This window comes from Gracilinanus agilis, chromosome 4, assembly GCF_016433145.1.
Source record: "Gracilinanus agilis isolate LMUSP501 chromosome 4, AgileGrace, whole genome shotgun sequence".
Taxonomy (NCBI): Eukaryota; Metazoa; Chordata; class Mammalia; order Didelphimorphia; family Didelphidae; genus Gracilinanus; species Gracilinanus agilis.
Window position 1 is genome coordinate 156,797,276 of NC_058133.1, and position 25,016 is coordinate 156,822,291.

At 35.4% G+C, this 25,016-nt stretch overlaps 1 protein-coding gene across 1 annotated transcript in view; it reads right to left on the reverse strand.

Moving 5' to 3' along the window:
- The window catches only part of TSNAX (translin associated factor X), a 46,929-nt gene that overhangs the window by 9,713 nt on the left and 12,200 nt on the right, over positions 1–25,016 (reverse strand). Inside the window, exons 3-4 of the mRNA XM_044673473.1 lie at positions 19,746–19,860; positions 14,970–15,100 (exon numbers count right to left, since the gene is read on the reverse strand). Coding sequence (XP_044529408.1) covers positions 14,970–15,100; positions 19,746–19,860 — 246 coding nt within the window. The remainder of the gene's footprint in view (positions 1–14,969; positions 15,101–19,745; positions 19,861–25,016) is intronic.

The window sequence follows — 25,016 nt, forward strand, 5'->3', positions numbered from 1 at the left end:
CACTGGTCTAGAGTAATCCTTTACTATATAGAAAGTTCAAGGACAATATGTGACATGTTTAAATAAGTTATGTTTCAACTTGATGAAAAGGACATCCGTTATTTTCAGTGAATAATTCCCCAAGGTGAAAAATTTCAATCTACTGCCATATTCCATCAAACAATACCTTTCCCCTTCTGCTTTTACTCTGGATTTGATCCAAATAGGATTTTTACAGAATAAACTGCCAGTAAGAGAGTAGTTTATAGGCAATTTATGTAATTTGTTGTTTTCCCTCTCATTTCTCCTTACACTATATGAGTCTACAAAAAGATCAATTGAAAATTTTTCATTTTTTTCTTATTCTTCTTTTTAAAATTATGGTAGTCTAACCATAGACTAAGAAGCTAGCAAAGATGATGGCATAAAAATGAACTACTAATAGTTTTAGGTTAGTAATGGATCAAGACTAAAACATAAATATCTTAGATCTCTAAATTTCTGTCCTTTCCACATTTTAATTTTTTGGTGCTTTTATCTATTCAAATTTCTCAGTTATGTTATTCTCTTCTATATTATTCAGATTAAAAAACAAAATTACTATGAAACACATGACTTACCAAAATGTCCCTCTCTTAGTAAATGAGAGTTTATCTAAACTCAAAATTTACAAGCTTTTATTTTTTTCAATCTTCTGAATTGTATTATTAGTCCTATCCCCATCACACTGGCATCTCCCCTTTACTCAAGTCTTTCCTCTTCTGTGGTCCAAGCCCATTAACTTCCATTATAACTACTAAAGAAGAGAACTTGAAGCAACTACTTTACTAACACTTATGCCCAATCTCTACTTTCCAAGAGTCATGAACCCTCTTCCCTCCAAATAGCTGATTGCAAGACAAACATGATGGTTCACATTGCTTCAGTGAACAGGGATATACCAACTAGTCTTCCTGGTAAAATGGCAGGTAACCAGGCCTTGTTATCTGTGCTAAAGTTGCCCTCCAAGAACCTTGGGCATTACCATCTGCCCTGCACTTGAACGCTCCTATTTGTGTTGTGTGCCCCAATTAGCCTTCTTGACATGAAGGACTATTTCACTTTTCTGTTTGTATCCCTGAGTACACAGTGTTTAATAGTCACTTTTTCTTTTGTTTAGATACCACTAATTCACATTTTGTCACTCTGAGCTAGACTGGACTAACATTTTCCTTTGTAGTAATAAGAAAGGTTTCTTTATGCAAGTATCAGTATAAAAAAGATTTATTCATAAATTAAGGCTATTAAAACCCTAGACCTGTGATTTCATGATTATAAGTGAATAAATGCTACAAATTACAATGTCACATACAAAAGCAGGTTTCTATAGTACCAAAATTCTATGTAACTGTAAATTTCTGAAAGTAATGAAATTTTGAGTTTTTATAAAGCAGATTACAATACAATTAAGACAATTCACTAAACAAAATTATGTAATCTATAATTTTAAGTAAAATAAGACAGTTCTACTTTTCATAGTTATTTTCCCCCTATTTTAAAATGTTTTATTGATGTCTTGTTATGTCATAAAAGGCATATTGGCCTAATCAATGGAAAAACAATCACAAAGTTTGGGTTTAAGTCTAGCCTCTGACACATAGAGGGTCAATTTCTTCACCTCACTTCTTTATACAGCTAAGACCATAAATTGCAAAGAACTCTCAACCTTCATTGGTGAAAGGGCTTTTCTTATCTGGGAGTTCCCTATATCATGGCCTTTTGTGACTAAACCTTCTCAAGGATACTGATTCTCCTTCTATGCTAAATGAGTGAAGACAGTACTACTTAAAAGAGCAAAAAAGGCTGTAAAAAATTTGTTTCCAACTGATGAAAGTAAGAAGTAGGACAACTCCAGAAGAAGAAATACCAAAAAGCTAAATATTTGCTATGGAAAACAGTCACAAGGGAAAAAAAGACTGAGTGACTCATTTCCTATCCATATGGAGAGAAAGTCAAATTTTGCAGTGCATTGTATTGTGTACTCAGATCTATGCCTATGGTTAAGGACAATCTCCCACCCTCCCAAAAGAGAAAGTAAAAGGCTTTAATAAATGCCTTATAAGAGGCTCAACATGAAAACAAAAATGAAAAAGCATCTAAAGTGGCAGAGATATAGGCTCATTTAAAAGAGTACAAAGCAATATTCTCTGAAGAGGAAACAGATGTTTAAAATTCCAAGGATTTATATTATGGATCCTAGGCATTATCAAGCGAGGGGGTTAGAGGACAGGAAAAAAAGACAAGTAATAATGGTTGATGATGACTTTGCAAGGGGTGCTGAGGCAATTATCTGTCACTCTAAGAGAAGTATTCTGTCTTCTCAGGGCACAAAGAAAACCTTCCTAGAAACAAGTGACTACTATTCACTTGTGGTGATTCAAATTAGCACAAATGACATTGCCACAGAAAAGCCAGACAAAAACATGAAAGAATCTAAAACTTATAAAGTTATATGTGAGAAAATGAAGACCTTAGGAACACAAGTGGCATTTCATCACTACTGTGCATCAAAAGTCAAGGCTGGGGGCAGGTAGGTAAATTAAGAGTCAGGCTTAAAGACAGGATGTCCTAGGTTCAAATCTGACTTAGATATTTCCTAGCTGTGTGGCTCTGGGCAAAGCCACTTAACTCTCATTGTCTCTTCCTTGGAATCAATGCAAAATATTAATTCTAAGGCAGATGGTAAGGGGGGTTGTGTGTGTGTGTGTGTGTGTGTGTGTGTGTGTGTGTGTGTGTGTGTGTGTTTATTAAGTCAAGGCTTCAAAAAAGAAAGGCAGATCTGGAAAATGAACAATTGGATCAAGCAGATGATGTGAAAATGAGTTTTAAATATCTAAACAGGGGCACAGTGGATAAGAATACCAGGCCTGGAATCGAGAAGACCTAGGTTTAAATCTGCCCTCAAATACTTCCTAGCTGTGTGACCCTAGGCAAGTCACTTAACCCATTCGCCTATCCCTTGCCTTTCTGTTTTAAAGAGTTGTTACTAAGACAGAAAGTAAGGGTTTTAAAAAAAGACTAGACAGACCAGGAGCATAGGAAACAGACCACAAACCTGACAGAACAGTATGACAGAGTAGCAACAGGAGACAAGAGGTATACAAACATTTGTTAGAAGTCTCTCTGCCAAGAGTAGATTAGTAATTTTACTCTTCAAAAAATAGAAGAATCAATTAGAGAACTAGATCTGATTCTCACCAATGAGGAAGTAATTGCTGGTATCACACATACCCTCTAAATTTTTGGAGGACAGATTTCAAAGTGTTCTGAAAAAGAAGAGGTAAGATCAAATAGTCTAATATTCCATAAGCGAAGTAGAACAAGGAAGAAAGGAAACTTCTCAAGAATGAAATCTAGAGAAAGTTATTCTTTCAGAAGGAAAAGGAGGCACTAAGACTGCTATATCTGAACAGGAACAACCAAAAGATTTTTAAAAAGATTAAAAAAAAAAAAAGGTGGAAGATGGAGATTATAAGTGCTGAAGTCCAGAATGAGCTATTGCTGGCAATGAACACTTAAGAACACCACAAAGAGATTTCTTAAGTTATGTGTCGGGCAAAAGGAAAATCAAAGAGAACTGCTATTCAGATTGCATGGCACAGCCACAGTACCCAACAGTGAGGTAACAGAACGACTCAGTTCTTATTTTGCTTCTTTTCCCTATAAGAGGAAATAATCTTTGTTTTAGGAAAGACAAAAATGACTGACAGGGTTTTGAAACAAAAGTGAATAAATGACTAATGAAAATATGACTATTTGACTATCAAAGGCATTTTTGCATCTATAAACATAATCATGTAGTTTGGGGTGTTTGTGTTTTTAATATAATTATGTTGCTTCCCTAATGCTGAACCCTTTTTGTATCCCTGGTACAAATCCAACTTAGTCAATGGATAATTTATTTGACATACTGCAGATGTTTTTGTGAAGATTTAATTTAAAATTTTTGCATCACTATTCATCACTGACATTTACCTACAATCTTTCTTTGCTCTATCCTTTCCTGGTTTAGGTATTAAGGTTATATTTGTCTCAAAAGAAATTTGATAAAGTGCTTTCTCAATTTTGGGGAATTTTTTTGTGTTGCAGAAGTATTAATTACTCTTTAAAAGTTTGAGAGAATTCACTTACAAAATCTGGGCCCAGGATCTTTTCTCTTTGGCAGTCTCCATTAGAAAATAAGCTCCTTTCACACAAGAGATTGTTGTATTTGTATATCTAGTGTCCAGAACAGAGACAGACATATAGTGGTTGCTTAATATATGCTTGTAGATTGTAGACTGAATAGCTGCTTTAGTTCCACTTCATTTTCTAAGATTCGTTTAAAATTCCCATTTCATGTTCTGTAAATTTGAGGATTTTCTATTTTCGAAAGTACTCTTCCATTGCATCTCATGTGGCTCTTCTCCTTGAGAAAAAGTTGTTGGCAAGTTCAGAAAATCTATAACCTAAAGGTTGTAGGTACTAAAGTTACTAAAAGAAATTGGCAAATGTGGGTGCTGAGCAATGTAAGGTTCCAAAATAACCCTAAAGGGCTTATGATGAAAAATGATATCCACAGACAAAAAAGGAATTGTTGGAATCTGATTGCAAGTCAAAGCATTCCACTTTTCACTTTATCTCCTTCATGATTTTTTTCTTATATGTGCAATGTGTCTTTTTTTCACAGTATGAAGAATTTGGAAATATGTTTTCCTTGACAGCACTGGTATAACCTATATCAGACTATTCATATTCACCACCTTGGAGGGGTAGAGAGGAGGAAGGAAGAGAGAGAATCTGAATTGCAAAATGTCAGCTAACAATTGTTAAAAAATGTTTTTATGTGTAATTGAATGGGACAAAGAGCTATAGGACTGAGAATCAACAACTGATATCCAGCTTTTCAAAAAAAGGTAGAGGATAAAGCCTAAAAACTATAAGCCAGTTAAATTTATTTCCATTCTTGGCAAAATAAAGAGTTTACATAACTTTGGTTTCTGAGGGAAACAATAAACAAAGGGAAGAGGGCAGCAATGTGATACAGTGAATAGAGTGCTAGGTTTATAGTCAGGAAAACTCTTCTTCCTGAGTTCAAATCTGGTCTTAGACACTTACTAGCTGTATGAACCTTGGGCAAGTCACTTAATCCTGCTTGCCTCAATTTCCTTATCTGTAAAATGAGCTAGAGAAGAAAATGGCAAACCATTTCAGTATCTTTGCCAAGAAAATCCCAAATGAAATCACAAAGAGTTGGACACAATTGAATAACAAAGAGAAATAATTATCACTAAAAGCAAGCATGGCTTCATAAGGAATGGATCCTGACTAACCTCATTTCCATTTTTGATGGGGTAAGATTGGTAAATTAAGGAAATTCTGTAGATATGCAATACACCTATTGAGAATTGAGAAAAAACACCCAACAAAAGTCTCTCATATAATCTTTTTGGAAAAAAAACTAAGGATGTGGTCTAGATACAATTAGGTAGATCTGAAACAAGATTAATGACCAGACCTAATTATCAAGGTGCCAAACTCAATACAAAGGGAGATAAATAACTAAGTACAATGATCCAGGGAACTTTATCCTCGGCCCATTTCATCAGTAAATTAGGTGAAACTTACTTTTCAAATATAAATGTAAAAACAAAAAAAAGAGATTACTAACATGTTAGATGACAAGCAAGAAATTTTAAAAATCGATAGGTTAGAATGATAAACTGAATATAGTAAGATGAAATTTAAGTGAGAGGTGTTAAATTCAACACTAGTTTAAAAAAAAAATTTTTCATGTGTAGAACAGGGGATATCAAGCTAGACAATCTGTGTGAAAATAACCCCCAAAATCTCTGAGGGTTATAAACTCATTCAGTCAACAGTGGGATAAAAAATCTAAGAAAGTTTACAGTCCCACTGTGTTCTGTCCTGGCCATAATACAACTAATGAGATCAACACACTGCCTTCTGAAACAACACATAATATTTTTGGAAAGTTGTAATTGTTAGAAAGTAAATTATTTCCTCACATAGAGCCTAAACCTACCATTCCACAACTTCTACATACTGATTTTGGTTCTGCCCTTGGGAGCCAAGTAAAACAAGTCTAATTCCTCTTCTACACATAATCCTTCACATAATAAAGAAAATTATCATATCCTACACATAATAAAGAAAATTATCATATCTTCCTAAGTAACTTTCTTTCACAAGCTAAGAATTCAAATATAATGAACATATAGTAAGTACCTACATGATAAGCACAGCAACAGGCAAAAAATAATTAATTAATTAAAGAATCCCTACCCTGAAGAGGCTTACATTCTCTTGGGGAAATACAACATGAAAACAGATAAATAAATAAAAGGTCATTTGAAGGAAAAAGCACTAAAAACTACAGGTATTAAGAATGCTTCATGAAAGAAATGGCTGAATCCTTATTAAAAGAGGTGTATTCTTAATAAAGAAAATAGCCTGTATAAAAACATCACTATGTTTTAAAATAAATAAGACAAATAAGACAGAACACAAGATAAGCCTGTAAAGGCAGGCTGGACCCCTATAATAGAGGGCTTTAAAAATCAAGATGAGGAGTTTTTCTTTTTTCTAGTAGGGCAGTAAAAGCAGCTAGTGAAGATGCTTGAGCAATGGAGAAGCATGGTCCTACATATGCTTTTGTTGGTCAGTCATTTCAGTCATGTCCAACTCTTTGTGATCCCACTGAGGAGTTTCTTGGCAAAGATACTGAAGTGGTTTGTCATTTCCTTCTCTAGCTCATTTTTATAGATAAAGAAGTGAGGCAAACATGCTTTAGGAAGATTATTATGGCATGTGGGTAGAGAATAAATAGAATGCTATCAATTCTATCTTCCTTTATTTCTTCTCTCTTTTATAAACTCTGAAAAAGTAATTTATGGCTAATGCCTCCACCTCATCTCAGTTCTGAACTCATCATTCCATTGAAACCACTACCTGTAAAGTTATCAATTATCTTTTAATTGCCAAATACAATGGTCTTCTCTCAATCCTGATCTTTCCTGATGATGTCAAAGGCTGTCAAGAAACCAGGCAATCGATAAACATATATTAAGTGCCTACATGTACCAGGCAGTGCTAAAATTTGAGGATATAAAGGAAAAAGATAGCTCCTGTTCTCAAAGAACTCACAATTTAATGTGGGAGATAACATGCAAACAACTTCATACAAAAAAAAAAAAAACCCTATAAATAGAATTAACAGGAAATAGTCAAAAAAAAGGGAAGGTACTACAATTAAGAGGGATCAGGCAAGATAGGATTTTAGCTGAGACTAGAAGGAAGCCAGGGAAGGGAAACCTACAGGTGGAGATGAGGGTGGACAGTGCTAGGCATGGGGAACAGATGGTGGAAATGCTTGGAATCAGGAAATAGAATTTCTTCTTCAAAGAACAACAAGGAGGCCAGTATCATTGGATTGAAGGAGCAGGGTGTAAGAATATTGGAAAGGTAGGAGAGTAGATTGTAAAGGACTTTGAATGCCAAACAGAGGACTTTATAGTTGATCCTCGAGGCAATTCATGGCCATTGGAATTGATTGAGTAGGAAGGTGACATGGTCAGATCTGAACTTTAGGAAAATCAATTTGATGGCTGGGTGGAGGATAGACTAGAATGGGTGAGAGATTTGTGGGAATCTCTTGCCAGAAGACAATAAGCAGGCTATTGCAACAGCTTAGGCATAGGTGATGAGGACTTGAATCAAGATGGTAGCAGTGTCAGAGGAGAAAAGGGGATATAAGATATTAGGAAGGTAAAATTAACAAGTTGTTGAAAATCTGGATGTGGGAGTTAAGAAAGTGAGGACTTATGGATGACACTTTGGTTTTGAGCCTGGGTGGCTGAGAGGACAATGATATCCTTGACAATAATAGGGAAGTTAAGAAGAGAGGAGAATTGGGGCAGGGGAAAGAGGCTGAGTTCACTTGGGGATATGCTAAATTAATGTCTACAAGACATCCAGTTCAAGATTTCTAATAGTTAACTTGGAGATGCTAGACTGGAGGTCAGGAAAGAAGTTAGGACTGGACAAACAGACCTGAGAGTCATCAGCACAGAGATGACAACTGAATCCATAGGAACTAATGAGATCACCAAGTGAAATAGTATAGAGGGAAAAGAGAGCAGAGAACAAAAACATCCAAGATTAGTGAGTGTTACCTGGATAAGGAGACTAAAAAGAAGTAGTCTGAAAAGCAAGAAGAGAACTAGGAGTAGTTTCATGAAAAGTAGGAAGAAAAAAAGAGAATGTCAGGAGGGTGATTAATAGTGTCATAGGCTAAAGAGAGGTTAAGAAGAATGAGGATTGGGGCAGCTAGGTGGCTCAGTGGATAAAGCCAGTCGTGGAGCCAGGAGGGTCTGAGTTCAAATACACTCTCAGATACTTCCTAGGTGTGTGACCTTGGCCAAGTCACTTATTCTCAATTGCCTAGCCAATACCACTTTTTTTTTTACCTTAGAACTGATACTTACTATCAATCCTAAAACAGAAGGTATGGGTCTAAAAAAAAAAAAAAGATGAGGATTTGGCAATTAAGAGTTCAAATTAACTTTGAAAAAAAAAAGTAACTTTGGAGAGAGCAGTTTGAGTTAAATGATGAAAAATTAGAAAGCCAGATTATAGAGAATTAAGAGAGTAAGAGGAGAACATAAAGGTTCCTATTATAGACAGCTTTCTCAAGTTCAGCCACAAAAGAGATGTAGGATGATAGCTACCAGGGATGAATGGATCAAGTGAGAGTTTTTTGAAGATGGGGGAAACATGAACATATTTGTACATAGTATGTAAGCAGCCAACAGATAAGAAGGTGAAGATTAATGAATGTGGATGATAAAGGAGGTAATCTACTGGAGAAGACAGCATGGAATGAGATCGCTTTGGCATATGGAGGGGTTTGTCTTAGCAAGAAGAGCCATCGGTCTCATTATGTACACCAGGAATGAAGGAAGAGTGGCAGAAGGCATTTGGGTGGGATGAGATGAGACAGAAGGAAAAAGCTTCTTAAATTTTAAATTAAATTTAAAATTTTTTCTTTAAATCTTAACAAATGCCCTCAATTACTTTTCAATAAAATATTAGGCAAGGTTCTGGGAGGGTGAGGGGAAACAGCCATGAGAGGTATGAGGAAGAATGATAAGGTTGGCAAGAGACATTGAGATGAATCAGTTAATTAGGGAGGTGCAAAAGGATTACCTTGCAGTAGTAAGAACTCAGTGGAGAGCCCTTTTGTCCTTGACATTCTCTCTTCTCTAAAGAGAACAATGTTCTGTCCTGATTTTCCTTATTCGACTGCTCCTCAGTTGCCTTTCCTGGATATTGCCTTAGATCAGTGACCAGCAAACTAGATACGGACCCCCTGAAATGTTCTGTCTGGCCCTGCGACATTATTCCTAATCTGACGAATACAATGAGTAGGATACAATACAATGAAACTTCAAAAGAGTTGCCTTAGAAACAGACTGACAGATGAGCATTTCCTTTCCTTTGGCCCCCTCTTTAAAAAGTTTGCTCATCACTGCCTTAGATCATGCAACATCCAGGGGCCTCTCTTGTCTTCACTCTCTAAACTTTAGTCATCTCAGCAATTCTCAATGGTCCAATTATCATCATTATGAAGATGATTCTCAGATCTATTTATGCAGCCCAAACATGTTTCCTATACTCTAGACTCCAATTACCAACTGCCTCTCATATATCTCAAAACAGGACATATCAAATTCAACAAATCCAAAATAGAACTCCTTATCTATTCCCCCAAAATCCTCCCTTCTTGTAAACACCCCTATTAATCTTGCTCTATGGCCTCAATATCCTCACGGTTACTCAGGCTCACAAACTCAACCTCATCCTCATTTCCTTACTCATACCTACTTTACAGATCCCATCTGTTGCCAAGTCCTGTCACCTTCTGGCTATCTTCACAAAACCTCTTGAATTTTATGCCCCCTTCTCTCTATTCACACAGCTGCCACTCCAATGCAGGCAACATCAACTCACACCTGAACTAATGTAACTTAACAGAGCACCTGGCATACAATAAGAACTTAATAAATCCTTACTGACTGACTTAGTAAATGGAATAATCCAGGTGAGAGACAGAGTAAGATGGTAGCCATATAAGTAGAAAGAATCAATGTCAGTTAAATTATCAACAAGACAGTCAATGACTGGATATGGAGATGAGAAAGATGACAGAATCGAATATGTCAAAGTGGTAAATCTGGGCAAGTAGAAAAGTGATCCTTTCAAGAGAAAACATTTTGAAGGAATGGGTTGTAAGGAAAGACAATGAGCTGCTCTGTTTTAGACATGTTTCTATGAGATCCATGTGAAGATGGGCAGTAAACAGTTGGTAATATAGGACAAATTCAGCAGAGATTAGGACTGGATATTGTAAAGGTGAAAATTAATGGTTGGACAATTTAATGAAATTATGTGATTGCCAATATTTGTTATATCTTGAGTCAGAAATTTATTTACAAATATGGAGAGGAAAGGATAAAGTAGAGAAATGAGAAGAGGTTAGAGAGGTTATCTATTCTATCAACCTAAATGTTTACTCCCAGTCTGCTTAATCCAGGCAGAGATTAATTAGCTCACCACCAGGAAGGCTGGTGGCGAATAACCACGGGGCCTCCTTCAAGCTGGAATAAACTTAGGAAACTAGGAAAGGAGTCAGCCTTTCAATCACCCAACAAAGTAGTCCAGAAGTCAGAGTCTAAATTGAAGCAGAGCTCCAAGCCCACAAGCCAAAATCTCCAATGAAGCTCCTTCCAAGGTTATCTCCAGAAGGCACTATCTTCAGACTATCTTCTCAAAGACAATCTGCTCTGAGGGAGTACAGGGCTTGCTTTTATGGTGACTCTTTGTCCCAGACCCTCTTCACAGGGGCCAATCACAGTTTCCAAATTGTCTAGCACTGCCCAGGGGCAATGTTTGTGGGAATCAGTTCTCACCTTCTGGAGGGGTGAATACTCATCAAAAGGGTTCACAGATTTCTGGCTGATTGAGTTTCTGAGGGTGTAAACTCTGATCATAGGATTCACAAGTTTGGTACTGAGTTAAAAGGGTGCTAGCTTCTCACCTAAGTAGGGTGTGAAATATTTTGTTGATTCAATTAAAAAGTAGACAAAGGATAGTTAATCCTTTCTTCACAATCTAAGTAGGAGTACTTAAATTAGTGCTAACTTAAGTGTTAACTCAAAATAGACAAAGGGAATAATAATAATAAAATAATAATAATAAAAATAGATAAAGGGAATTCCCTTTCACTAGTTGAACTTAGAGAAAACAAAGAATTCCCTTTTACAATATGTAGATGTGGAAATAAAGATCTATAAAGAGATAATTATACCCTTGAAAGACTATGTGATGACCAAGAAAATGTAGAAAGAAGGTCAAGAACTTGGGGGGGGGGGGCAGCCACCAATTAAGAGGTGATTTGCTCTAACCAAGATGACTAAGAAAGGGCCAGTTAGCTGAACCAGTAACAGAACTAAATAAAATCCAATATATCTATTTTTGACAAATTCCTCACCAATATCCTGACCAACTGATCTACATTCTACTGTCATAACCCTATTTGCTTCTATTTCTGGCCCCATATTTACTGTAAGGCCCTCTACCATGCGTTACCTGCCTGGAGTCCTTTATTATTCTCACATGAGTATATTTTCTTACATATAAGCATATATTTCTTTGCTATGCAAAGAACTAGAAACCAAGTGGGAGCTTATCAATTGGGAAATGGCCAAATAAACTATGGTACAGAAATGCAATATATCATGAAATAAGAAATAAATATGAGAAATTTTGAGAAATATAGTTAGATTAGCAAGAACTGACATAGAAGAAACAGAATCAAATAGAAACAATTACTAAAACAATGCAAACTAAAAGATCACTTAAAGAAAATCAAATATGAAATAACTGAAAAAAAAAAAACAGTGACAGTCCAAGATAATGAAACATTTTCTTTTCTCAGCAGAGAGGCAGGGAACTAGAAGGGCAAAATGTGATAAAAATCATCAGACATGGTCCTTGTATCAAGTGTTTTTGTTTATTCTTTTCTCTTTGTTATAAAAGAAGGTTCCATTTTGAGAGAGGAGGGTTTTATTTATTGTATGGAAAAACAAAAAAGTATCACTAAAACTTATTTAAGACATACATTTGCAAATCAATCCTTTCCTTTCTGAATAAGGTATAACCTTGCAGAGCCATACTCTTGTCATGGATCCCACCCCATCAAGTTACAATGATAAGTATAAAGTCAAATTAAAATCTCTATCAATCAGTAAGTATTTACCAAGGGCAGCATATATCCTGAGTCTATGATGGCAAACCTATTGGCATACATGCCAAAAAGGGCACACAGAGCCCTCCCTGTGGGCACACCTGCAGTTGCCCACCAGAGTTCATTACTAGAAAGCCAGAGGGACTCGGGGTGGAGCTGTTCCCCTCCCCTTCTCCATATACCTGAGGACATTCCTCACCTCATCCCACCTCTGCCCAGCTGCCCAATGGGAGCACTTCCTCCCTCCCCTGTCTGGGGTAAGATGCTAGGGATGAGGGAGCAGACAACAACCTTTTAAGTCTGTGGTGAATGTGATTCCAGTGGTGGGGTTGAAAAGGTGCCAAGTTTGAGGGGAGCACAGCTCACAGCATGGCACTATACAGAGAGCTGGGGCCAATCTCCTCCCCCTCTCCATCACCCACCCCTTTGCCCAATGGGAGTGTTTCCTCCTTCCCCACCCGGAGTAAGGAGGGAAGGGGGTACTGCCTGCACTGTCTCTAAAAGGTTCACTATCACTATCGTAGGTATTCCCTACATTAAGATTATTAGTTCATCTTATTTAATACTTTAACTTTGTGCATGGATATCTGAAACTAATGGTTTTATGGTTCACTGTTTTCTTGGATTTCATCTTTAGAGACTATCTGGATGCTTCTACTATTTTTCTTAGAATAATGCTGCTATTCTCTGTATTATCTAATATGATAGATATATACCTAAGTAGCTTTCCTCTTTCTCCTTATTTCCTCTAATGTACACTTCTTGTGTTTATATGAAAAGATAAAGGCCAAAAAAACAGCATCTACATGGTTTAGGAATTGACTTGCCTAGAAGGTTAATGGGACTAAAGGCCCAAATTTAAGCACCAGGCCCAGCTCTCAGTAGTCTCGTAATTATGGAGACAAATACTAGTATTACCCTTTTCATAAGATGTAATGGAAAGCAAAGTACTATATAATCACAAACTGTATTACTGAGGTCAATCTGAAGCAAGATCTCTCATGGAGTTTAATGAGTATGCCCCTGGCCCTTTTTATCAGCCTTTACTAATCTGCTTAATCTTCATATTCCTCTTTATATGCTTTTTTATAGTGAGTTATATAACTTAACTATCAACAATAATCTTATTCCTCTTTCTTGTTTTTGTGTTATTTCTAAGCAATGCCCATTTCCTGAAATTGGAGCATGTTTTAAGAAAAATATGTGAAAAGAGGATGCAGATGTGACCTTCAACATAAGCAAATTACTGTGTTTAAAGGATATAATTATGTAAAGAGTAAAAGACACCATAAAAATGTTTTTGTCCTCCAACACATTAAATGCATTATAATGCTTTAAAATGTGTTTAAAAGTATTAAATTTCTTTAAGGTACAAAGTATAACACATGGTCTCCCTGGCTTTCAAAGCTTTCATAGGAGCAATTGTGCTACAACCTCCAGTGTTATATCTCCTCTTTTCCCTCACTAGAAACTTTCCTAAGCCACACAATAGTATGAACTTTAATACTACTTAGAACTTAAGATTGCATTTGTGGGCTGAAAAGTCTGAGTACTGATTGCATAACAACTTTTGCTATGATTATTATTGTATACCTTAAAAGTACTACATAAATGTGGACTGTTATCATTATGGAGACGGAAAAGAAAACACATTTTCTCTTCCTGAGCTGGGTAGAGGAGAGTCCTAAGACAAATGTTACTTCCTCCAAATTCTTAGCCTTTAGAGGGAGGAAGAACCATGACAAAGCACAAAAAAGTGTTGGAAAAAAAAGACGTATTTCAAGTATCTAATTATTAGTTTGTTTATTTAACAATCCCCTGGGACAATCTGTAATCTGCACTGATAAGAAATGTGTATTGTAGAAAACAGGCCTAACTTTTTGTTGTTGTTCAATTATTAGTGCTATACTCAGTGTTTGAGCTCAAACAAGCATCCCTTGGGGAAATGCTCTGCGTGCCATTAGCACTATTCTTAATGAGGAAAAGCACAGAAGTCCTTTAGTTCAGTGCCAGAATTGTTTTATCTTCAAGTCAAAAGAACAACTATTTGGAGTAACACCAAAACAAGCACTCAACAATTACAAGCAACTAACTATTCATAAGCATCATACTGTCAGTATTGTTCTAATTATAGATTTAACATTATAGCATGTAAAAACCTGTCAGCAAAAATATTAACAAAAAATTTTAATTGGTCTATTATAAATTTTCTCATTCATAGTATGAATAAGGGAAAAGTACTAAAATTTTTCTTAAAGTCAACCTCTAGGAAAAAACAAGATACTCTCAATTTCTTTCATCTCAGAAAAGGATGAAAATAAGAAAAATGCTAATGGTAGATTTTAATTATAATTAGGAAGCAAATACAATTTTTAAAAATAAAAATAAAAAGATGACTGTCTCAATTTTACTGACATCTTATCTTTAAACATTTCGATGGGACACTTCCTTCCTGGCTCAAAGTAACATCCCTTTGCATCATAAAATGTCCTTTCTTCTCTTTTCTTCTCTTTTTTCTTTTGGTCTATTAGTTCACATGATCAGTTCACATGATCATTTCTATTTTCCTTTAATTTTATTATTTATCTGTTCTAATTTCAAGAGTTTGTAGTTGGTTGATGGACTAATGCCTATTTAGACTTACCTGGAGTAATAGCTCGGTGATATTGATACATATCTTCTCCCCATAGCTCTTGAGCTACTTGCTTAATCTTCTGTCTGACAGCTTCCAGCTTACTTTCTGATTCATTCATTATTTCTTCCACATCAGGAGCACTATAATGAAAATGGAGCTTTTTGATTATTAGAGGGCTGAACTAGTTTTTATTATATGTGCCCCTTATTCTAGTGTATATTTATTAGTATATCTAATAATATTAGCAATTCACATTCATATAGCTATTTACAAAGCTATAAATATTAAAATTACAGTTAGAAAATATTTCCTCATAACAATCCAATAAGGTCAGCTATGATAGTTGACATTTTACAGATGACAAACTTTGATCCAAGGGAGAAAAGGTAACTGGCTAGACCATAGTCAAACAGTTAGCAAACATCAGAGCCAAAGAACACCCCTAGTATTTATAACCCTAGGTCCAGAATTCAGTATTACAAAAATTTGTAAAAAGGTTATATTTTTAAAATAATATAGTAAAATAATATTTGTAAAAAGGTTATATTTTTAAAATAATATAGTTACTATAATAATATAGTTAAAAAATATAGAGAATACAGGAGAGTTTGCTTTGAATGAAACACTAGCTGTTCTGATCCTTTCTTTTTGTCATTTGCTTAATGTTGCAAAGCCTGGTGCAGTGTTTTTGGAAATTTGGGTTTATGCCACAAGACACAAAGAATGAGAGTACCACACAGGCCATTTTTTGGATAACATTTTCAACTGTCAGTTAAGAATAAAATAACTAAATCAAATCTACCTACTCATGAATATTATGCTAATTTCACACTCTCAAGTAACTAAGTCAAGAATGAGAAAGAGGAATATGTGGAAAATATTAAAGTATTTTCCTTTGTATGAGAAAAAAATCTCTGGCCAGACTCCCTAATTTGATCTTAACACCTTGCTTGATCCAAAAGCACCTATCCTATCATCAGAATAAGATAGGAAAGATTAGCACAATCTCTAAACAAGGATATACAAATTAATGAGGTTTCCCATACTCTACCTCCTTTCAGAGAAAATGAAAAACACTCATTACTTAATAATCATAATAGCACATGAAGTAAACAGGCAAAAACTTCTATTCCTTTTATAGATTAGAAAATTCTGGCACAGGAAAATGAACTTAATTATTCAGCAAATATGGTCAATATCAAATCCTGAGTAGAATTAGGCCTGTAGAATTATCATAATACTATCTATGCAAAACTAGAGAACAAATTTTCCAGAAGATGACTTAATTTGTCTTTAAAAATAAGTGTTTTCAACTCCAGCAAGTAATTAAGAAGATCATCCACTATGATCAGGTGGGATTTATACCAGGAATGCAAGGATGGTTCAACATTAGGAAAACCACCCACATAATTGACCATATCAACAGTCTAACAAACAAAAATCACATGATTATCTCAATAGATGCTGAAAAAGCCTTTGACAAAATACAGCATCCATTCCTATTGAAAACACGGAAAAGTATAGGAATAGAAGGACCCCTCCTAAAAATAATAAACAGTATATACCTAAAACCATCAACAAGCATTATATGCAATGGGGATAAATTAGAAGCCTTCCCAATAAGATCAGGAGTGAAACAAGGATGCCCATTATCACCTCTATTATTCAACATAGTACTAGAAACACTAGCAATAGCAATTAGAGAAGAAAAAGAAATTGAAGGTATCAAAATAGGCAAGGAGGAGACTAAGCTATCACTCTTTACAGATGATATGATGATCTACTTAAAAAATCCTAGAGAATCAACTAAGAAGCTGGTAGAAATAATCAACAACTTTAGCAAAGTTGCAGGATACAAAATAAATGCACATAAATCATCTGCATTTCTATATATTTCCAACACATTAGAGCAGCAAGAGGTAGAAAGAGAAACACCATTTAAAATCACCCTAGACAATATAAAATACTTGGGAGGGGGCAGCTGGGTAGCTCAGTGGAGTGAGAGTCAGGCCTAGAGACAGGAGGTCCTAGGTTCAAACCCGGCCTCAGCCACTTCCCAGCTGTGTGACCCTGGGCAAGTCATTTGACCCCCATTGCCCACCCTTACCAATCTTCCACCTATGAGACAATACACCGAAGTACAAGGGTTTAAAAAAAAAAAAACAAATAAAATACTTGGGAATCTATCTACCGAAACAAACACAGCAATTATTCGAAAACAACTACAAAACACTTTCCAAAAAAATAAAACTGGATCTCAACAATTGGAAAACCATTAATTGTTCATGTGTAGGACGAGCTAACATAATAAAAATGAACATTCTACCCAAATTAAGTTACCGATTTAGTGCCATACCTATCAAATTACCAAAAACCTTCTTTACTGAATTAGGAAAAACTATAACAAAGTTCATTTGGAATAACAAAAGATCAAGAATATCAAGGGAAATAATGAAAAAAAATGTGAAGGAAGGGGGCCTAGCAGTACCAGATATTAAACTATACTATAAAGCAGCAGTCATCAAAACAATATGGTACTGGCTAAGAGATTGAAGGGAGGATCAGTGGAATAGACTTGGGGTAAATGACATCAGCAAGACAGTGTATGATAAACCCAAAGAGCCCAACTTTTGGGACATGAATCCACTATTTGACAAAAACTGCTGGGAAATTTGGAAAACAATATGGGAGAGATTAGGTTTAGATCAACATCTCACACCCTACACCAAGATAAATTCAGAATGGGTGATTGACTTGAATATAAAGAGGGGAACTATAAATAAGTTAAGTGAACACAGAATAGTATACTTGTCAGATCTCTGGGAAAGGAAAGATTTTAAAACCAAGCAAGAGTTAGAGAAAATTACAAAATGTAAATTAAATGGTTTTGATTATATTAAGCTAAAAAGCTTTTGTACAAACAAAAATAATGTAGTCAAAATCAGAAGGGAAACAACAAATTGGGAAAAAATCTTTATAACGAAAAACTCTGACAGGGGTCTAATTACTCAAATATACAAGGAGTTAAATCAATTGTATAAAAAATCAAGCCATTCCTCAATTGAAAAATGGGCAAGAGATATGAATAGGCAATTTTCAGGTAAAGAAATCAAAAATATCAATAAGCACATGAGAAAGTGTTCTAAATCTCTAATAATTAGAGAAATGCAAATCAAAACAACACTGAGGTATCACCTCACACCTAGCAGATTGGCTAAAATGAAAGAAGGGGAGAGTAATGAATGCTGGAGGGGATGTGGCAAAATTGGGACATTAATGCATTGCTGGTGGAGCTGTGAACTGATCCAACCATTCTGGCTGGCAATTTGGAACTATGCTCAAAGGGCTATAAAAGAATGCCTGCCCTTTGATCCAGCCATACCATTGCTGGGTTTGTACCCCAAAGAGATCATAGATAAACAGACTTGTACAAAAATATTTATACCTGCGCTTTTTGTAGTGGCAAAGAACTGGAAAGGGAGGGTATGTCCTTCAATTGGGGAATGGCTGAACAAACTGTGGTATATGCGGGTGATGGAATACTATTGTGCTAAAAGGAATAATAAACTGGAGAAGTTCCAGGTGAACTGGAGAGACCTCCAGGAAGTGATGCAGAGTGAAAGGAGCAGAGCCAGAAGAACATTGTACACAGAGACTGATATACTATGGTAAAATCAAATGTAATGGGCTTCTGTACCAGCAACAATGCAATGACACAAGACAGCTCTGAGGGATTTATGGTAAAGAACGCTACCCACATTCAGAGGAAGGACTGCAGGAGAGGAAACATAGAAGATAAACAATTGCTTGAAAGCAGGGGCTGAGGCGGACATGATTGGGGATGTAGACTCAAAACTACCACACCAATGCAACTAACAACAATATGGAAATAGGCCCTGAACAAGGACACATGGGGGGAGAGCGGGTGGTGAAGGGGAAAGTAGGGGCATAAAGTATGTAAACAGGTTAAAAATGAATATTAATAAATGTTTAAAAAAATAAATGTTTTCCCTTGTACAATGTAGAAAAATTCCTTACAGAAATCTGTTTTGTCTGGAAAATGAGGGGGTGTCCATCGATTGGGGAATGGCTAAACAAACTGTGGTATTTGATGGTGATGGAATACTATTGTGCTGAAAGGAATAATGAACTGGAGGAATTCCATGTGAACTAAAAAGACCTCCAGGAATTGATGCAGAGTGAAAGGAGCAGAACCAGGAGAACCTTATACACAGAGATGGATACACTGTGGCACAATCAAATGTAATGGACTTCTCTGCTAGCAACAATGCAATGATACAAGACAATTCTGAGGGACTTATGAGAAAGAACGTTATCCACATCCAGAGAAAGAATTGTGGGAGTAGAAACGCAGAAGAAAAACATGATTGATCACATGGTTCAATGGGGATATGATTGGGGATGTTGACTTTAATCAATCACTCTATTGCAAATATTAATAATATGGAAATAGGTTTTGAACAATGATACATGTAAAATCCAATGGAATTATTGCTCATTAGCTCTGGGAAGGGGGAGGGAGGAAGGAAGACAAAAAACATGAATCATGTAACCATGGAAAAATATTCTAAATTAATTAATTGAATTCATTAACTTACAAAAAATAAATTACAAAAAATTACCAAAAAAAGAAAATTGTTTTGTGAAGATTTCTTAGTCTTCATCATGTATCATAAGCTGGTTCTAATTCATTGATATATAAAATACTAAATAAAATAAAAATTTTAAAATCCATAGCAGCAGAGAAATCAAAGACCAACTCACCTAGTAATCCTATGGAGAAGAAAAATCGTCCTTTTACTTTCAACAGTTATATCACGGCTGAGTTTCACAAGTCTCTCATACTTGTCATGTCTTGTATCAAGTTCCTGTTGAAACACTGATAATACATATTATTATGGACCACAAGGAGGCATATTGTGAACATATCACCTACTACTTATAAAAATGTTTTAGAAACACAAATTAGACAGTGACTTTAAAGACAACTGAAGTTACTAGCCTTATTAAGACCACCAGAAAATGGTAGTTAAAACTAATTATAAAGCATTTAAACACTCAACACCAAAAGATTCTGGCAAACCCTTGATACCATTTAGTATAAAAACTTTGGACATTAATAGTAGTACATCCAAAATAATGGGAATTTATATATATCTGCAGTGTTTTACCTATATTATATATCTCATTTGATCCTCTAACAATCCTGTAAGTGATTTTTTTATTTTAGTTTTATAGCCAAGATTCTAAACCAAGATTTCTGAAGACAAATCTAGTGCTTTCCACTTAGTTTTGGACAAAAGTAGCAATCATTGGTGAGTGGTGACACTAGTGAACACACCTTTGTTCATGAAACAATTACTATATATATACTGAGTACCTTTTGTGTATAGGATGTGTTTAGGAACACCTAAAGCCAACAAACAACACCAAAACTTAGCCTGAGCCTAAAATCACAATAAGATGGTTTAAGTTTGATTCAATTCTTGGACTCTTAAGGCTAATTTGAGCTAAAAATCAAGGTTTACCACGTCTTGTGAAATTATTAACTTGTTGAGCAAAACTACAAATGACTAAACGGTTTTTCCATATGAAAAGATTTCAGTAATAAGTACATAAAATATTTTTCTTCTTTTACAAAGTGTTTTATACATAGTAACAAATTTAATCCTTGTAGTACTATACTATACATAGGACAGAGGTAAAATATCATTTTACAGCTAAGGAAACTGAGGACCAAAGAACTTAAATCATTACTTCACCTGATGATCTCTTCACTCCTATGGGTTTAATTACTATCTCTATACAGATGATTTTCGAATATACCTATCCTATCCCAATCACACATCTTCAATTGTTTTTCAGATATCTGAAACCAGATGTCCAGTGAGCACCTTAAACCCAACAAATCCAAAAAAAGAAGTCATTATCTTTCCCTTCCAAATCCTCCCTCTCTTCCCAACTTTTCCTATTGCTACAGAAGACAACACTATTCTTTTATTCCCTCAGGCTCAAAATTTAGGTGCTATCCTCTGAATATGATTGAGCAAGAAACATTAAGAAGTAGAGGATCTGTTGTGAAAGCCTGCGGATTTCACCTTAGAAATATCTCTTGAACAAGCCCCCTTCTCTCCTCTGACAGTCACCACTCTAATGCCAGCCCTTATTCCCTCATACCTGGACTACTGCAATAGCCTCCAGATGGGTCTGTTGCCTCCTGCCTCTCCCTGCTTCAATTCGGCCCCCAGTCAGCCACCAAAATCATTTTTCTAAAGTGTAGGTCTGACTCTAGTATCCCCTACTCAATAAACTCCAGTGGTTCCCTATTACCTCTAGAATCAAATACAAAAATCCTGACTGGCACTCCAAAAACTTCAAAACCTAACCTCCTCCTACCACCTTTCCAGGCTTCTTATGACTTACTCCCCATCAAATACTCTTCAATCCAATGCAATGACAACTGCCTTCCTTGATGTTTCATAAGCAAGATATTCTCTCAGCTTGAGGCATTTTTTCCAGGGGTCTCCCATGCTTAGAATGTTCTCCCTCATCACTATCTACTAGCTTTCCCTGGCTTCCTTTAAATCCTACCTTCTACAGAAAGCTTTACCCAACCCCTCTTAATTATTGCCTATTTTTCTGTTATAGCTTATTTGTTCATATTTGCTTATTGATTCCCCCATTAGACTATGAGCTCCTTGAGGGCAGGGATGATCTTTTGCCTCTTTTGAATCCACAGTGCTTAACACTAAAGGAACATAATAAATGTTTAGGAACTGACAAATGGCTTGCTAAAGGTCACACAGTGAGTAAATACAGGTTGGAACTTGAACCCAGGCCTTTTAATTCAAGATCTAGTACCATTTCCACTATGTCATGCTGCATGGGTTTCTTTAAAAGAATATTCAATTTGACGAACATTGACAAACATAAAATCAAGTATACTTTTATATAAACTAAGCCTACTTGTTATTCCTTGAACTTCACATTCCACTACTGATCTCCATATCCTTATATAGATCTAAAATGTACTGAACAGTCCTTAAAACTCAGTTGTCATGCCACCTCCTATGGAAAGCTTCTCCAGGTACCCAAAGCTAGTTAGCATTCTCTCTTGCATCCTCAAAAGTTACAATATGTTTTCTTTTACATATTATATTCCCCCTCACCCTTTCCCCAATAAACTCTTTGAGGGCAAGGACTATTCAACTTTATCTTTGTATCTTTATTATCTTGCATATAATGGATACTTAAATACTCACTGAATTGGATTAGGGAGAGAATATAATGTCAAAAACTACCAATAAAATTTTTTTTAAAAGAAAGGCAACTCCTCAAAGTCCTACTCCAAAGCTTCACAAAGTTCTCAATAGCTATTTATCTTAAGAATATGAATGTTATTCAATTCTTCTTAAAAGCATGTCATCTTGTTGATCATTGGACAAAGATCTCATACTTAACTTTAGTTATCTTAATAGTTAAAAATAATCTAAAAAATATGATCCTTAGGTGCTCTGTCCCTCTTTCACTATTAAGTAAACAAATGTCACTACAGAAACTTAAAGAAGATACACAAGATTAAGTATCATTTTTTATTCTCCTTAAGTGAAGGAATAAAATGAAAGAATTCATCACCCATTGAACCTGGACCTCAATCTGTTATTTGGATTGTACTTGAAACCTTCCAAAAATATTACAAATAGTCAGAGCTTACCATTCAGTGGTATAAGACTACTTACTACTAAGAGTTGAAGCTAAATGGAAGAATTATTCACAAGTTCTCCTTGGAGAAGTAAAGTAGTTCATTTTTTCATGCACCTAAATGTTGTAAGAAATGCTTTTTTCAATGGAAAACCCGGTCATCTCATCTTGTACTAATCAAAAACCTAAAAATTATATTTTTTGATAATAGCACAATTGACTAAAGAGTATAAAGTACACAAAAATCCAACAATTTATTTATTAATTACAAAAAAAAACACAAAAGGATTTTGCACAGAACAAAATGTAAATTTTGAGATTCTCTTCCAACAAGCACTGTCTCATGCATATGTTAAGACATTCAAGATTTCCTTCATAAAAGTAACCATAAGGGTAACTTTGTTCAATGATTTTCTTGCAGATGAGATCAGGGAAAAGATAATGACTATTTTTTTAGCATTTGAGACATTTATAGGACATCCAGTTAGAAATATCCATTAAGGAATTGTTGATGTGTTGCTAAAGTTCAGAATAGAGTCTTAGGGTTCTATGTTCAGATTACAACAAGACAACTGGAGAGCTGATAAGAATACTAAGTAAGCATAAAGAAAAGAGAAGAGGATTCAGGAAAGATAGTTAAGGTACAGTCAAACTTCTCTTGGCATTTAAAGCTCTTCGTAACCTGGCTCCTTCCTCCCGTTTTAGTCTTCTTGAACATTACTTTCCTCCCTGTACTCTACAGCCATGCATACTGGTCTCCCTGTTCCTCACATACACTGAACACTTGCCATTCCTTTGCGCACTAGTTGAACCTCATGCCTAGAACATTCTCCATCCTCATCTCTTATCTTTTAGACTTTGGCTTCCTTCAAGACTCAGATCAAGCATCCCTTCATGCTTGATCATATAGTAAGTAGCTAGTGCCTTCTCCTCTAAAGTTACCTTGTATCTACTCTTTTATATATCTATTTATGTGTCAGGTAATACTGGCAAACACTCAGGGGTCCTGAAGGGGTGAGGAAAATGAGATGTGGTGAGAAGGATGACACGTCAGGAGAACCACTGAAGATGGTAGCAATCAGAGGCGAGGTTTATTGATCACAGCCAGTATTATAGAGAAAGTGAAGTAGGCTAAGGGATTAGGGAAACTTTTTACAGGGACATGGCTAGTAATGATTTACAAAATGACTTAGTTTACCTCACTGAAGCTTAGACAGAGTTTTCTATAGTATAATAAATCACAGGTAAATATGTAACTATCTAGCCAAGCTTCTCACAGAATTCCTGCATCAGTAATTTTTGGAAGAACAAACAGTTTTTACAAAGTACATCAGGGAGAAGTGGAAAGGGGGGGATCTTGGGGGGCTTAGGTGAGGAGTGATTCTGGCCAGATCATGGCTTTGATTTTATTGGGGTCCACTCTCACTACTGGGGGCTACATTGACTCCTTTTTTATATAAATTAAACAATTTACATTTAAAAATATTTTGGGGTATCCATTTGAAAATTACATCAAACTTAAAACATGCAAATTTTATAAGCATAGTATATGTTTTCCTCATTTCCCAAGCAATATACATCTACTAGGATAGTGATGGGCAAACTATGGCCGCTTCAGGCTCTCAGATTGGAAGGGGGGGGGGGGTGCTGAAAACTTCTATCTGGCCCTGTGACATTATTCCTAATCTGACAAATACAACGAGTAGGATACAATACAATGAAACTTCGAAAGAGTTGCCTTAGAAACAGACTGACAGATGAGCATTTCCTTTACTTTGGCCACCTCTTTAAAAAGTTTTCCCATCACTGTACTAGGATATGAAGCTAAAATAAATCACTATCAGGACACATTTTAGATAATATTGCAAAAGATTTAAAATTTCCTACAAACCTATTAGCCCCTTCCTCATAGTAAATTTAAAATCTAAGGTGTTAATTAGCAGCCTCATTGAATTTTAACTTGGTATGAAAGTTAATACTGCAACCTAAACAACAACAACAACAACAATATATATATATATATATATATATCAATTGAATAAACTACTTAAATACCTAAATGTAAATATCAGAAATGTAAGAATATAAAAAATTTTGGGGAAAAAAATCTAGAATGTCTTTACACCAAATGCAAATTATATAGTAAGCATTTCCAAATTTTTAAACAAAGCAGATTCAAAACTGTTTCAACAATGATTTTAAACCACTGAGACTCTGATTAACATATCACAATCATTTGGATTTTTGACAAAATTGTTATATAGAGTGTTACCAAAACATATACTCCAGGGGGCAGCTGGGTAGCTCAGTGGATTGAGAGCCAAGCCTAGAAAC